Genomic DNA, 17,011 nt, shown 5'->3' with positions numbered 1-17,011 from the left:
CCACCCCCAGGGTGCCCCAACTTTCAGTCAAGCACCTCACCAATACAGTATGTGTCACACAATAGAGCTTATAAACCTTCATTTATTGGCTGGTTGTGGAAAAAAAAAAAACACTGATCAGAAAAATCCAGTCTTGTTTCAGATGTAAGTTTTATTTTTTGAGAGAGTCTCACTGAGCAGCCCAAGCTGGCCTCAAACTCCTATCGATCCTCCTTCCAGGCCCCAGTGCTAGGACTGCAGGCGTGAGCCACCATGTTTTATTAAACTCAGTCTTTTGTGCAGTCAGTAAGGAACTAGCCCTCAGAAACTAATCGATCCTAAGTTTTGTTTTTGTTTTTTTTTTCCAAAAAATACATTTGTCTCTTCTTGATTTCTGGCTAACTTTCATGTTATAGACTAGATATACGTAGAGGTAAAACTACCTGGCCTAGGTGAACACAGCCTAGATCTCTCCTCAAATTCCAAGCTGTAGAAGCTGACATTTTTAACCTATTTAATTGCCTCTCCTTCAAAACACATTTCCTGTCTTTGGATATTATCCATGGTTTCTTTATGGGATCTGCCATATTTGCATTTGCCACAACTACTTCAGGACCCTTTTAATCCCATCTAGGCTATTAATAAGAGTAGGTAGCTGTCTTTTCCTCAGTCTTCCCTGCCACCTGTCTTCCTTGGGGAGACAACACAATAAGATTGGGTGTCAAAAGTGCCTTGCTGGGATGCTGGTCAAACTACCACTGCCCAAACCTTATCTATCTAGTCAAGACTATCTCCAATGGTGCTTACAAGCTCTCCACATGACAGGGATGTGAGGGTGGTAGAAAAGGCATACACTCTATCAGAAAAATCTAGATTTAAATCCCAGCTTCACTACTAAGAGTTATGATCTTCAGCAAGCTAATGTCCAGAACAGGGATGGATCTAGGTGTCCGCTATGTGCTGAGCAGTATACGGTGTGGGACAACGGTGGGCATGACAAGTCTTTCTCTTTTAGAAACTTCTAGTGTGAGATACAGGAACTACAGAAAGCCACAAACAGAGCAACTAAGGCACACAGGAAGTAAAGCTAGTGTAGTGAGGCAGGATCAGCAAAATCTCTACAAAGAGGACATTAAATCCGAGTGCCATGAGATAAGTCCTGAGAGCAGCTGAGGCAGCTGAAGGAAAACTGTTCTGAAGAAGAGGAGGAAGTGAATGAAAGCTCTGGAAGACTGCATGCACTTGATCCAGTAAGTGGAGCTCTGGCGTGGTCAGACTGTCCGTCCGTCTGTCCGTGAACTTAACTGCTATCATCAAGGGAGATAGACTCCTCCCCTTCACAGTGTTAGACCAATACTCTCCTGGTTACCTCTTCACAGCAGACTGAACATCTCAGAGGGTTTTCAGGCACACCTGACCTGCTGACGTCAACCTCCACATCTCAAGCAGGCAACGCTGAAATGTCCTTCCAAGGGTTAAAACATCTGAGTACACCAAAACTAAGGTGTAGATAGAACTTTTTTAAATTAAAAAAAAAAAAAAATGGCAGTCCACACCAGACACTTAGTTTACAGTCACAGCAGCTCTTGGGCAGAAAGCAGACTACTTCCCTTGGGAGGGGAAAATCTTTGTGTCTTTGTTTCTGACTCTTAAGCTGGATATAGATCTGAGTTTTAATTATCCAATATAAACCAACAGGGCTCTTTCTGAACTGCCACTGCCTTTACGACATTCTCTTAAGGCTGGTGTTAAGTTAGAACACAGTCTTCTTCCATCAGTGAGCGACTCCACTCTGTGGAGATCCAGAAATGCCGATCACAGGGCTGGGGTGATGGTCCAGTGGGTAAGAGCACTTGCTGCCCTTGTAGCAGACCCAGGATCAGTTCCCAGCTCCCACATGGTGGCTCACCACCACACAAAACGCTAGTTGTAGGAGATCCATTGGTCTCTTCTGGCTTCTGGGGCACCACCAGGTTTGCACAAGGTACACGTACACATTCACACACATAAAAATAATTCAAAAAAAAAATCTTCAAAAGTCAATTAAAACTGATCTCAAATGTGTAATTAGAGAACATTTCAACTGGGCATGGTAGTACATCCCTTTATTCCTGGCACTCAGGAGGCAGAGGCAGGAGGACCTCTGTGAGCTCAAGGCCAGCTAAGACTGCATACAAAGATCCTGTCTCAAGAAAAAAATTAAAGACAACAACACCCCAAACCACGGCTAACTGAGTAACTGAAAGAACTATGAAGACTGGACAACTACCCCCAGTATCAAGATGGCCTGAGTGGGAACAGGGGTTTAAAGCACTTCCCAGCACCCACACAGTGCTTTACAAACACCTTAACTCCAGCTGCAGGACATGGACATCTTCTGACCCCCGAAGGCACCCAGCATGTGGAGCACAGACATCCACAAGATAAAATGAATGTGTTTTTAACTACCCGGTTTTCAGTTGGGCATGGCGGCACACACCTTCAGTCCCAGTCCCTTGCAGATAGAGGCAAGCAAGCCTTTGTGAGCTCAAGCAGCCAGGGTTAACGGGGAGCCTGTCTTTAGAAGCAAGACTTCATTTTCTAAAACACTATTTTGGCCAGGCATGGCTGGTGTAGGCCTGTGATATAGCACTTCCGAAATGTAGGCAGAAGGGTCAGGAATGGAAAGCTAGAGTGAGTTCGAGGGCAACATTGCCTCAGAAACCACATTACACACACACACACACACAATTTTGACCCTTTAATAAAATACTTTCAAGTCTTAAATACTGATTTCCGAATTTAGTATCAGAGGACTAAGCCCAAAGAAAAAATCTAGACATCTTTAGAATAGTGAATGCTATCAAGCTGCTAGGTCTCGGTTTCATTCAAATATATATATATATATATATATCCATCCCTCCATCCCTCCCTGGCTGGCCTGAAATCCCCCATGCAGAGCAGGCTGGCCTCTGCCTAAGCGCTGGGGAAAGGCATGGTGGATACCCAGCCGTTCTGCTGCTTCTACCGGGCACCTCCCCTGTTAAATTTGTATCAATCAACACTGGTATTAAGCTTTAAACTTTTTTTTTTTTTTTTGGTTCTTTTTTTCGGAGCTGGGGACCAAACCCAGGGCCTTGCGCTTCCTAGGTAAGCGCTCTACCACTAAGCTAAATCCCCAGCCCCAGCTTTAAACTTTAATGTAAATTTCAAATGGCTATTGGTTAGGTACTAAACAAACAAGATGGCTTCTTTCTATATCAGAGTCACCTCAAAGAGGGTAGACATTCATGCCAATAGTCTTTCTGAGAACAAGGTAATCCATTCTGGTAAGTCAACTGCAAGTGAGCACAGACCTTTCATTCAGAAGACATTTACATTTAGAAAGGGCCAGAGTGTGCCTGAGCACTGGGTGCCAGTCACCATGTTATCCAGTCCTGGGAGGCAGGTGTAGCTACCAAGGACTTCCTTCATGGAAAGGAAGAAGAATCTTAATTTTTTGGCATCTTGCACTGCCAAGAAATACTTATTTTTGAACCCAAGGCTAGCTCGAACCTCAAGAACAGAATCTCCAAGTCGTCTCCAAGTACAACAGTAGACTCTGAAACCCCCAAACTATGAGCAAACCTCAGGCAGCAGCAGGATCTCCTTTTCAGCCTTCTCTTTAATAAATGTGCCAGATAATCTGGACCCTAATCTGGCTTCCCCAGACCCGTCATCGCTACAGTGCTCTCTGCTGTACCTACCCATTATGACAAGTTAAAACATTAACACCGTGCCAATTATTTTCAGGAGCGGAGATACTAATCAGGTGATCCTAATGGCCTTAAACACTGCTCTCAAAGAGAGAAGATGAATGGAGATTGGGAAACTTGGATTCTAAAGCACCACCATCTAGATGAGATTACCCCGTGAGCTGGAGCAGTTTCAATCAGTCCCAGTAAAACTGACCATCTTCCACAAGGCTGGAATTAGAGTATGACTGCAAGATAGTTTAAGGGCCCGAACTCTGAAAAATAAAATGGCTTCCTACATGATAAATACAATAGCAAAAGGCACGAGGCGGAAACTAGGGAGAATATCAACTGCACGGAACAGTAATAAATAAAATTACGGAGTGATAAATGCATTCATCTCACCGTCACCCCTCCTGTCCTAGAACTATGTAGACCAGGCTGGCCTTGAGCTCAGAGATCGGCCTGCCTCTGCCACCCAAGGCCTGGGATTAAAGGCGTGCGCCTACACCCGGCTCATTCTAGCTAAATACAGTATCTCTCAAGTCATTCGGTGCTTAAACAACCTAATGTCTCACTACGTGGTGTCCTGAGTTTTTAGCCAATACATTACATACTAAGAAAAAAACACCAACATTTTCTAAACGTTTAGAACCTCAATTATGTTTTATTGTTGGGCACCAGTATTTCTGACTGTAAGTCATTAACATACAACCAACTGCCTCATAATAAAACACAGAGTAAGAATAGTCTATCTAATTATCTTGCTCTCTCATCACTCTTAAAAAGGGCTGTTTCTGTGTACATAGTCAGGCCTTCAATACTTCCATTCACATGGTACAGTCACTCTTTGGTGGCAAGGAGTACTTTAGGAAACAGTCATCTACTAGGATCCCTTTAACAATGTACTCAGCAAGATAAGCACCGAGTTGTTACGTGGAGGAAGTGAGGGCGGACCCGACTCAACCGTGACAGGAAGCACTAGTTGGAAGTTCAGAGACAGGAATACCAAGTTTCATGCCAACACAGGGAAACGTTCTGGTGAATAAAGGCCAAAGAGGAAGTTGTTTTTGTGACAGGCCATATATTAAAGACAAAAATCATCCCCGAAGCTAAAAAGAAAAAAAAATTACCTTTAAAAAAATTTTATGGGGTTGGGGATTTAGCTCAGCGGTAGAGCGTTTGCCTAGCAAGCACAAGGCCCTGGGTTCGGTCCCCAGCTCCGAAAAAAAGAACCAAAAAAAAAAAAAAAAAAAAAAGTATGTAAGTCTGTGTGCCATGTGTCTGAAAGTGCTCAAAGGGACCAGAAGAGGGCACTGGATCCCCTGTGCCTGCAGTTGGGAGGTTGTGTGAGCCAACTGATGTGGGTGCTGAGAACTGAACTCAAACCCTCTGCAAAAGCAGTTAATTAAGTGTTCCTAACCACTGACACGAGGTCTCTCTAGCTCCTAAAATTACCCCCCTTTAAAGCAGGCTTGGGTAAGAATGTACTTCCCAGTGTACTGGAGCCTGAATTTTGCAGTTTTGAAAGAGTAGCTTGAGAGACCAGGCTATCCAACAGGCAAGGAGACACATGACTTTTAATTCCAGCAGTTGGGGCCAGCCTGGCCTACAAGTTCAAGGCCAACCAAGGATTTGAGATTTTAACCTCAAAGGAAAAAAAAAGCTGGATGTCTAATTTTTTTTCTAGATCGCCAATGACTTAAGAACGATTCTTTAAGAGTGTGTAAGTTTCACATGCTAAATATACACAGCACTCCTGAGCCATACAACTTAAAAACGACTAGGATGGCAAATTCTGTTTACCACACAGAGTGCTGACTTTAACAAGAAGCTTCTTCACATAAACGCTAACATTAACAGTGATCAGGCCTCTTATGAGTCCTCTAAGGCCAACATTATCTTATGGTTACTTTTTTTTTTTTTTTTTTTGGTTCTTTTTTTTTCGGAGCTGGGGACCGAACCCAGGGCCTTGCGCTTCCTAGTAAGCGCTCTACCACTGAGCTAAATCCCCAGCCCCTTATGGTTACTTTTTAACATTTAACTTTTAGCAATGAATTGACTTAATAAGAAATTTGTTCCAGATGTGGGACAAAAATCTTTAATCCTGATCTACAGAGTAAAACCAAGCAGTACTTTCAATCCCTCAAATCGTCTGAAATACTTACTGCCAAGAAACCCACCAGATAGGAAATTCTAAGCGTCCGCTTCTACTCCAACCTACTTCCTTCAGTTCAAGTGAAAAAGCCAACACTTAAGGGAACAAGATACTTAAGGGTCCCCATTCCCAGGCTGTTGTTACTTTGGATACTGAGGGAGATGACATTCCACACACCTAGGCCTTCAGCAGGACAGCAGCCAAGCATGCTAAGGTCAACCATTTCTCTTCACTGCTAACGCTTGGTTCAGCCCTACCACAAAAATCTGACGCGCTCCCGTGAACTCCCATCAAGTCCTGCTCAGAGAAGTGTACGACCTAGGTTGCTCTTACTGTAGCTTGAGAAAGGCCTGGAAGGAGCAGCTAGGCTTGGCTTGACTACGTCTTGGTAAGCGTCCAGGAAAAAAGGAGAGGGAGGGAGAGAGAGAGGGCTTCAACTTTGCACAACCGCCCCCCACCCCCCGCCCTTTCCCTCCACACCTAGCTCCCTATCGGAGAACAGTGTTCTCGAAAGATCTACCTCTACAACTCAAATGTCAAGCCCAGATCAGCTGCTTGAGAGGCAAGCAGAGCTCACTCAACCCACGCCCTCATCTTCCAGCACCTTCTACCGGAGCCAGCGGGCTGGTCCTCATACAAACCGTCCACGGAGAGAGCGGACGAGCCCCTGGCTCACGCCTCCGCCCGCAGACAAGCTGCCCTGCAGGGGCGTCTGGCCTGGGAGGCCGCAGACCTCAGGGCCCCGTGCCGGGGTCCAATGGGGATATAGCGGCCCCGAACCGAGGGTTGCCGGAGAGGGGCGGACGCCTCACCTTGACCCTGATCTCGTAGGTGGTGAAGCGGCCCCGGCCGACCCCCACAGTCTGCGGATTGCTCACGTCGATCTCGAGGAAGTTGCTGGGCGGCCCGTAGGCGTCATTCAGGTTCTGCGGCTTGGTGATGAGCCGCCGGGTGTCCGCTACGGTCTCCGCCATTTCGCTATCGCCGCGGCAGCCGCGGGCTTCTCTCCACCGCCGCCTCCTTCCGCCAACGCCGCCGCCGCCGCCCGCCGCGGGGGACTCCCGGCTCGCGCGCAGCGAACAGAGGCGAACGAGCACGTAGGACGGGTGGGCGTTCGCTCTACGCGAAGCTCCGCCCCAGGCTGCTCGGGCTTCCGCCCTTTGCCCAAGGAGAAACAGCTGACTGGCCTGAACGCCGCGCCCGGTTCGCAGGCCCCGCGGCGGCCCCGGAGGGACACTGCGGGGTGGGGCTGAGGGGCGGCGGCGTCACGGAACGGTGGGCGCCAAGGATACCGGGAGACTACAACAACCACAATGCCTCGGGAGAGCGCGCCGCCGAGTGACGCGCAGGCGCAGTAGGGGGCGCTGGGAAGTGGGTGTGGGTTTCCGGTTTTTCTGACATAGCTTCTCCTCCCGGAGGGACCCCGGAAATGATTTTAGCTGTCCTGGCGCATTGAAGGCAGTAGTTGGAACAGCAGGAAGGAGACAAAACTGCCTATACTGTAAGACAGCCAGTCCAGTGCCTCACTGTGATCCCCGGAAATTCATTTCTAGAAACCTTTAATAAACGTCTCAAATGAATCAGTGCACATCTGTATTCCTGACCTTTGGGAAATGGAGAGCAGAGAATCAGGAGTTGGAGGGCAGCCTGGGCTACATGAGAACTTATCTCAAAAAACCAAGGGAGCTGATGATGGTAGCTCTGTTGGTAGATTGATTGCCTAGGATTCATAATGGCCTGAGTTCAATCCCCAGGAAGGACATAAATCCCGGCCTAATGTAATGCCAGCTCTCAGCAAGGTAGTAGAAGCTGAGGATCGGAAGTTTCAAGGTCACCCTGTTCTATCCTGATAGGTTCAAAGCAGTAAAATAAGGGAGTGGAATTTTAAAAACCAGATAAGATCAAACTAAGGTCAAACAGTGCCTAGAGACAAATCTGGCCCCTGGTTGGGGGGTGGGGGGTGGACAAGATGAAAGCCCGGAGTCCTGTCTGGGTAAGTGGCCACTCGTGTTCCCCACATACCCTGGTATGTTTTTAAGTGGTAAATTCCAAATTATTCTTGGAATACAACTTAGATAAGCCTTTACACAAAGTGGAAAAAGGACTGCGGAAAGACTCCGGAAGAGGAAATGGAGACCAGAAGAAAGGGGAGGGCCGAGAACCAGGATACCAGGAGCCAGTGCATTGTGGTGTCATCCGTGATATCTGACCAAAACCATCGCGTCTCACAGGCTCCTTAGAGACCCTTCGGGTCAGCCTACAGAAACAGCAGTGTAGAACAATACTAAAGCTAGCAAGTTCCAGAGTTAGCAGCTTGTTTCCAGAGTACAGGAGAATACAGTTCTGAAAAGAGAAAAGAGTTGGAGCTATGGTTCACGGATTAACAGCGCTTGTTTGTGTGAACATGAGGACCTGAGTTTGGACCCCAGGATTCAATAAGGCTTGCCAGTACCACCAGTAACCACAACACTGGGAGGGAGGGGGGAAGGGGAATCACTGAGGTTTTGAAGGCTCAGCCTGGGGTGGGGGGAGGCGGGGTGGGGACTACGAAATAATGAGCTTCAGGCTCGTGAGAGATCATACCTCAGAGAAATAACTAAGAGTAATCGAAGAGGACATTGATGTTGGCTTCTGCACAACAGGCTTGTGAGCACACACACAGACACACACACATAGACACTGTACTACACACATATAGACACACCATACTACACTTACTCACACGGGACAGAGAGAGAATAATCTAGAATTAAAGAGATTACAGTGGTTAGATGAAAGTAACAGTAATTTTGTTTTGTCTAGACAAATGCCTAGTTATAATAGCAATGGGAAAATTTTTAAAGGAAGCGGACAGAAAACAATGAATCCTATTCATAACAATGACCAAAATAACCAAATCTCAAGACTCAGTGGGAAAGAAAGCATCCAATTTCAAGGACATCCTGGGGTACACACCAAATTTAGAGGTTCGCATGAGAACTTTTTCTAGAAAAAATGAGTTCAAGATTTAAATTACTAAAGATATGAGCAGAGGGTAGGAACACTGGAACCCTGGCATTGTTGAACTGAGAGCATCAGCACAATGAGAACCGTGAGGAGACACCTAGCTCAGCGGCTCGAAGGATTCCCTCCCTGACCGAGGCTGGATCTACAGAAGCTCAAGTCCCATCTGTTAACACTGTAGCATCCTCACATTCAAACTCAACTTCTCTTGTTTCCCTCTCTCTCTCTCTCTCTCTCTCTCTCTCTCTCTCTCTCTCTCTCTCTCTGTAAAAGTGTGTGAGATGGTGAACATACGGAAGTCAGAGTTGGACCTTGTTGTTCTGGGATGGAACTCTGGTCTTCAGACTGAGCAGCGAAATGCCCCGTTCTCTGAACCATTTATTTATTTAGATATATTTTACGTGTGTCCATGTATTACCTGAATGCATGTTTGTACCATGTGCGTGTCTAAGTCAGAAGAGGATGGAGACCCTCTGGAACTGAAGTTCTGGATGGCTGAGAACCACCGTGTGAACTCTGTTACTGACAGATGCTCTTACCTGCTGAGGTTTCTCCAGCTCTCCCTCAAGACCCAGTCTCAGGAGGTAGGCTTGGCTGGCCTGGAACTCACAGAGATTTGCCTGCATCTGCCTCCCAAGTGCACACATTATCACACACTGGTCACGAATACTATTCTAATAAAAATCAAAATAAATCTTTTATCAAAATAAAAAAATTAAAGATACGGTCTGAGGTACAGTGTAGTTGGTAGAATGCCTGCCTAGCATGCAATGAGGTGGTGCTGGGTCAAACCCAGCACCACATTAAACGGCTGTGATGGCAAGTGGCTGTAATCCTAGCACTCAGTGGAAGAAGGAGAAGCGGGAGTTCAAAGCCAGCTTGGACAACTGAGACCTTGTCTAGAAATAAATAGATGCTGGGTTTGGAGACACACGCCTATGATGCCAGCAGTCAGAAGACAGGCATGAGACTCTTTGTTGGAGAGGCCAGCTTGAGATTCCTATCAAGACCCTGTCTCAAAAAAGGAAAAAAAAGAAAAAGAAAAAGAAAATTGAAAAGTTGTAATAATGTGTCTTAAACAATGTGGTGGGAAACAACTGTATTAGTTACTCTGATTTTTTTGTTGTTGTTGTTGTTGCTGTGACAAAATGCCCAACAGGAACAACTTGAGGAGAAAAGGATTTATCTTGGCTTGCGGTTTAAGAGAGTACAGTCTGTCACCATGGGAAGACGTGGCAGAGTTTGTGGGTGGTGGTAGGGGCGGAGGGCAGGGGCACATAGCTGGGACTCCTCGCAGCTGGAAAGACCCAGAAGCTACAGCAGTGTATGTTGGCATTCCTGTCACAGTTTTTATTCAGCCCCGGCCCCTAATCCACAGGATGGAGCTTTCACATTAAGAGTGGGGCTTCCTCCTTCAGATTAACCTCTTGGGAAATGCCCTCACACACGTAAAACTTTATGTCCTTAGTCATTCCAAACCCAGTCAAGTAATTGTTTGGTTTCAGGACTCCAGGGCAAGGGACCCAAGCTGCATATTTTACATACCAAAGCAGCCCTGGCCTCTAGGTTCTTCCAGCATCCCTCAGTCCCTACCTGGCATACTTTGCCCACAACCTTGAACTTTCCAACCCAGGGACTGGACTGCTCTTCCCACAGAGGCTCCTCCCTATAAAATCCAGACATTTTATTCTCTCTTCTCTTCTCCTCTCTCTGCGTGCATGCCCCTTCTCTCTTCCTCTCTCCCTTCCCTCCTTCCTCCCCTCTCTCCATGGTGACTTCCCTGGCCTCAGTCCCTGGGCCCAGTGAACTTGACCTCCCGAGAGCAGCTTCCCAATGAACCTGTCTTTAATCCAATCTAGTCTGGCTTGAATTGGCTCATTTCACCAGCAGCGAAGAAACAACCTATCAGTAAGTGCATAACGGTCTGGATTAAAAAAAAAATAGACAGCAGAAAGTATTCTAATGAAAAATGGGGGAAGCCAGACATAGTGTCTCACGCCTTTAACATCAACACTCAGGAGGCAGAGGCAGGTGGATCTCTCTGAGTTCAAGGCCAGCTCCTCGGTCTATATATAGCACAGTCCAGGCCAGCCAGAGCCACACAGTGAGACCCTCTTTCAAAAGAGGAATGTCTATGCTTATCAGTACTTCGTGTAGCCTCTGGAGAAAGGAAATCAAATGGACAATCACCACAAAGTGTGCGCCTAAATAATCCAATAAATGCAACCGGCAGGGGCCTATACCTCTGCAACCAATCTGTCATTTTTACCTTAATGTTTTCATCCTAAATGTCGGTTAAGGGTCTGCTTTATCAACTGCTTCCTTACTTGGTTAGAAACCAACCCAAACCCAGAAATCTCGGAGGGAAACAAAAGTAAATAATTGGACAGCCAGGGAGTCAGGATCAGGAATCACAGCACACCTAAGAAGGGTTAGGGTGGCAAAGACCAGCCTACTCTCTTCTAGATCGTTTGACAGTTCAAAGCCCTTTAATCCTCACACTCTGACCTGTCCAGGCTGCTCGGCATTGCTGAAGAAAATCCCTTACTGAGTAGCACCTTGGCTGTTCATGCTTTCCAGCTTCATTTGCGACGTCAACACACCCGAGAAATCTCCTATTTTGCCCTCTTTTGTCAGTGCTTCCTCATTCCTAACAGGTCACCTCGCTTCTTTCTTTATGTACATAGAGAAGTTTTTAAAAATCAAAGCTGGGCATGATGGCACAGAGCTGCTATCCCAGCACTTGGAAGGCAGAGGCAGGAAGATCAGGAATTCAAGGTCCTCTTCAGCCATATAAGGAGTTAGCAGCCAGTCCCAACTACTAACGCCCCTGTCTCAAGCCTACATGACCTGAGCTCCAGCCTCAGAACCCAAGCGAAGGTGGAAGGAGAGAACCAACTCCACAGAGTGGTCCTCTGACCTCCACACCCATGCTCTGGCACTTGTCCACCCGCACACACATCCCACATCCCAACAATGCTAAAATTAAAAATTGAAAAGGACGGGGCTGGAGAGATGGCTCAGACATTAAGAGCATAGGCTGCTCTTCCAGAAGTCTTGAGTTCAATTCTCAGCAACCACATGGTGGCTTGCAACCATCTGTAATGGGATCTGATGCCCTCTTCTGGTGCATCTGAGGACAGCTACATTATGCTCACATACATAAAATAAAAACAGAAGAAGAAGAAGAAGAAGAAGAAGAAGAAGAAGAAGAAGAAGAAGAAGAAGAAGAAGAAGAAGAGGAGGAGGAGGAGGAGGAGGAGGAGGAGGAGGAGGAGGAGGAGGAGGAGGAGGAGGAGGAGGGGGGGGGGGGGGGAGGAAGAGAGAAAGAGGTGGAGGAGGAGGAAGAGGAGGAGAAGAAGAGGAGGAGGAAGAAGAAGGAGAAGGAGAAGGAGAAGGAGAAGGAGAAGGAGAAGGAGAAGGAGAAGGAGAAGAAGAAGAAGAAGAAGAAGAAGAAGAAGAAGAAGAAGAAGAAGAAGAAGAAGAAGAAGAAGAAGAAGAAGAAGAAGAAGAAGAAGAAGAAGAAAGAAAGAAAGAAGAAAACAACAGCAACAACAAATCAAAAAGGAAAGGAAACTATGGAGCCCGGCGCATCCCTATTGAGAGCACAAGTTTCTCCCAGAGCCTCTCAGACTGTGAGGCCGTATTAGGCCATGTGAGTCTTTTGAGAATCTGGGTAGGTTTTTCTGTTTTTTTTTTTTGTTTCTTCCTACAGTATTATATATGGGATAAGAACTGCGCTTTCTATTTCTATTTCTAATGGCAAAATATTGTGATATGTGCTGTGTTTAACTTGCTCTCTGCTGAAGTGGTAGGGCCTGTTGAGGCTGCCATTGCTATGAGGAAAGGGTGTGATTGGCCAAGTCTCAGGAGCTGAGCAGAGTCTGGAGGAATGCTGTATATTGGCTCGTTCCCCACGGCTTGCTCAGTCAGCCTTCGTAAAACTAATAATAATAATAATAATAAAAACGATATTTGTTTTACACGTGTACGTGTTAGCCTGCATGTATGTATGTGCGTCATGCACTTACCTGGTACCTATGGGGCCAGATCTCCTGGAACTGGAGTTACAGACGGTTGCGAGCTACTGAGTGCGCTCAGAGCTGGCCCAGACGTAATCTGATGGAGGCGTTTTCGCAGCTGAAGTTCCTCCTTATGATGACTCTAGCTCGAGTCACCTAATCAGGATGCAGTCTTGCCTTTGACAATGCTACAGTGAGAGGCCTCGAGTGTGTCACACATTGGGAATGGCTGGAGAAAAAAGCTGTGTAGGTAGAGATACTGAGCCGGAAGATAAGTGCATTTATAATGGAAAGATCCCGTAAAATCTAAAGTTCCAGTTTCTCTCTAAAGTTGACATTTGATTACATTTTTTTTAAACATCCCCCTCCCCCCTCCCCTTCCTTATGGGTGTTCCCCTCCCCATCCTCCCCCCATTGCCGCCCTCCCCCCATAGACTAGTTCATTTTTTTTAAACTGAAATCTGCCTGCCTCTGACACCAAATGCTGGGATTAAAAGTGTGCGCCACCACCACCCAGTTCTTTAAATTTATTTTTTTAATTAAAAGTGTTGTATCTCAGGGTTGGAGAGACGGCTCAGTGTTTATGAGCACTGACTGCTCTTCCAGAGGTCCTGAGTTTAATTCTCAGCAACCCTGTGGTGGCTCACGGCCATCTGTAATGGGATCTGATGCCCTCTCCTGGTGTGTCTGAAGACAGCTACAGTGTCTTATATACATAAAATAAATAATTCTTTTAAAAATATGTTGAATTTATTTATCTATGTGTAAGAGTGTTTTGTCCAAGATTATGTGCACCAGGTGTGCCTGGTGCCTGAAGGGTCGGAAGATGGATGCCATTGGATCTCCTAGACTTGTGGTGTTGGAAACCAAACCCTGGTCCACTGAAAGAACAAGTGCTCTTAGCTGATGAGCCATCTCTCCAGTTCCTGACATTTGACAAACACGGAAGCACGTGTTTGTCTGTAGCTTCACAATCACAATGTATTATCCTTTTTAAAAAAAAATCTTTTCTCGTCTGTATCCTGATTTGAATTTTCCTCATTTTGTATGCCTGAACACCTTTTCACAATTTATCAACTTTTTATATTTCCTTTTCCTATGCGTGAACTATACAAACTTTTTGCCTTTTTAAGATCGATGGTTCCCTTTTCTTTTTGTTTTTTAAAGCTATACACCTCTTGTGTGTGTGAACCTTATGTTAGAATGCCCTACAGACCAGAAGAGATTGTTGGAGCTGAAGTCACAGGCTATTGTGAGCCACTATGTGAGTGGCTGCTTTTTCTTTTTTCTTTTTTTTTTTTTTTTCCGGAGCTGGGGACCGAACCCAGGGCCTTGCGGTTGCTAGGCAAGCGCTCTACCACTGAGCCAAATCCCCAACCCCGTGGCTGCTTTTTCTTAAAGGATACTTCTTTTGTAAGTCACAAATTACTCTCTCAGTTTAACTTTTGGTCATGGTGATGATGATTTTTTTAACACCCACTCATTGATTAATTAGTTGAGACAGGATTTCACTCTTGCTGGCCTGAAACTCACAGAGGTCTGCCTGCCTCTGCCTCCTGAATACTGGGGTTAAAGGTGTGTCCCACTGCCCTGTAATCTTTTCTTCTATAGCTTCTGAATTGTAAAAATGAGGGGCAGCAAACCCACCACCATCAACATCACCATCACCACCAACAGCAACAACCAGAACAACAACAATACATCTACCATCATTATCACCACCACCAACAACAACATCAACACACCAACAACAACATCAACACCAAGACCAACAACAATATCAACACCAACACCATCAACATCACCATCACCACCAACAGCAACAACCAGAACAATACCTCTACCATCATTACCAACAACAACAACAACATCAACACCAAGACCAACAACAACATCAACACCAAGACCAACAACGTCAACACCAACACCAACAATAATATCAACACCAATACCAACAACAACAACATCAATAACAAGAACAATATCAACACCAACACCATCACTATCACCATCACCACCAACAGCAACAACTAGAACAAGAACAGTACCTCTACCATCATTACCACCACCAACAACAACAACGTTAACACCAACACCAACAATAATATCAACACCAATACCAACAATGTCAACACCAACACCAACAATAATATCAACACCAATACCAACAATGTCAACACCAACACCAATAATAATATCAACACCAATACCAACAACAACATCAACACCAACAACAATATCAACACCAACACCATCAACATCACCATCACCACCAACAGCAACAACCAGAACAACAACAGTACCTCTACCATCATTACCACCACCACCAATAACAACATCAACACCAACACCAACAATATCAACACCAATACCAACAACGTCAACACCAACACCAACAACAATATCAACACCAACACCATCAACATCATCTTCACCACCAACAGCAACAACCAGAACAACAACAATATCTCCACCATCACCACCACCACCACTACCACCACCAACATCAACAATACATCTACCATCATTACCACCACCACCACCAACAACAACATCAACACCAACAACAATATCAACACCACCAACAACAACAACATCACACCACCAGCACCTCCACCACCATCAACAACAATATCAACACCACCAACAACACCGTCACCACCACCACCACCTCTACCACCATCATCATCAACAACAACAACAACAAGAATAACAACAACAATAAAACCTTTAGCAATTACTGTTGCAATAGCACTGTCAGAGTGGGATCAGACTAAAATATAGCAAAGACAAGTGGGAATTCACAGTCAGGGGACCAGAGTAAGGGTCAGTGCATGGAAAACTACTGAGGAGAGCTGCCATGATGCCCAGATTCTTGCTAAGCGGAACTGAGAAGATTCTTGCCGGTATCAATTGAGCTAAGGGTTTAGACATCATGGTCAGATGGTGAAACTGATCCTGCATCTCTGAGGATTCTCTCTAGACTGACCTAGCAATGGGTTATTGAGGACGGGCATGGAAGGCCAAGGTGAGGAGGGCTAGCAGAGAACAGAGCTCAAGGATGTGAGAGTGATCTGGCTGTGACATCTGTCGCTCCGTTAGTCATCCAGGCTAATCTGGCAGATGTCCCCTTCCTGATGCTAGCATCCTTCCTGAAGTTGCACACTGGGTAGAGAAGGGCCTTTTCTCTGTAGTCAGGACCTGTGTTTCTCTACCGGACTGTCTCAGATAAGCTCCTAAGTGCTCAGCGGGACCTCCCTGCTGTGTGTTCACTGGGAAAGGCTCCCAGCAGTGTTAGAAAGGATACCACCAAAGAACAGCGAGTTTAAAGAGCAAACTCATGATTTTTTCTGTCCTCCCCCCTTCCTCAGTTACTTAATCATTCCCAAAGCGCAGGGAGATAAAACTGTCTGAACTTTCCTTTCCAGGAGGAATGCAGCTCTTAGGAAATCCCACTTAAGGAGAAAGATTAGCCACCTGAGAGAGAAAAGGCTAAAGGTCTCTTGTTTGTAAGAATGGCTCCAACAGATCACCTGAGAGGTTTTATCTACTTAAAACAACCTTTGGGTGTGGGGTGGGGAGCACATGCCAATGATCCCAGCACTCAGGAACTGCAGCTGGAGGTCATGAGTTTGAGGCCAGCCCAGACCTGCACAGTAAATCCCTGTCTCAAAAAAAGCAAGGCAAGGGCTGAAATATTTGGCTAATCGGTGAGGCGTAAAGACGAGTCCCATTCTAGGAGCAATGGCATTTTGTAAGCTTGTGGCCGAGTAGACATGGCCTCTTCACCAGCGCTGCACAGCGAGGGCTGTCTCAGAAAACAAACAGCAACAAGAGAGAAGTTTTCTCCGGGACTTTTGGATCCCTTTGGTCAGTTTTTTTTAAACAAACATGTATTAAGCAGGTTGTATAAGGCTGGAGTGGTTGTGAGCCACGCAAGGGGAGGGGAGATGGCACCCAGTTGGTCAGAGGGACAGAACAAGAACACCACAATCCAGGCACCTGGGAGGAAGAAGCATAAGTTTCAGCAAGTCAAGGTCAGTATATAGTTAATCGGAGGCCATTCTGGGCTACCTGTTTCAAAAGGGCAATAAAACAATAAAAATCTTGGGGAAGGGGGAAGGGGTCCAGAAATA

The 17,011-nt window shown here is 45.9% G+C and overlaps 1 protein-coding gene across 3 annotated transcripts in view; it reads right to left on the bottom strand.

Annotated features, from left to right (window-relative positions):
- The window catches only part of Snx3 (sorting nexin 3), a 33,527-nt gene extending 25,488 nt beyond the window's left edge, over positions 1 to 8,039 (bottom strand). For 2 of the 3 annotated variants that reach the window (XM_039099063.2, XM_039099064.2), the window contains exon 1: positions 6,663 to 8,039. In XM_039099063.2, coding sequence (XP_038954991.1) covers positions 6,663 to 6,824 — 162 coding nt within the window. In that variant the 5' untranslated portion in view covers positions 6,825 to 8,039. The remainder of the gene's footprint in view (positions 1 to 6,662) is intronic. The other variant, NM_001044283.1, reaches the window with a different exon arrangement.
- Positions 8,040 to 17,011: the final 8,972 nt, after the last annotated feature.

This window comes from Rattus norvegicus, chromosome 20 (assembly GCF_036323735.1).
Source record: "Rattus norvegicus strain BN/NHsdMcwi chromosome 20, GRCr8, whole genome shotgun sequence".
Classification (NCBI taxonomy): domain Eukaryota; kingdom Metazoa; phylum Chordata; class Mammalia; order Rodentia; family Muridae; genus Rattus; species Rattus norvegicus.
This window is presented reverse-complemented; position numbering and strand designations above follow the sequence as displayed.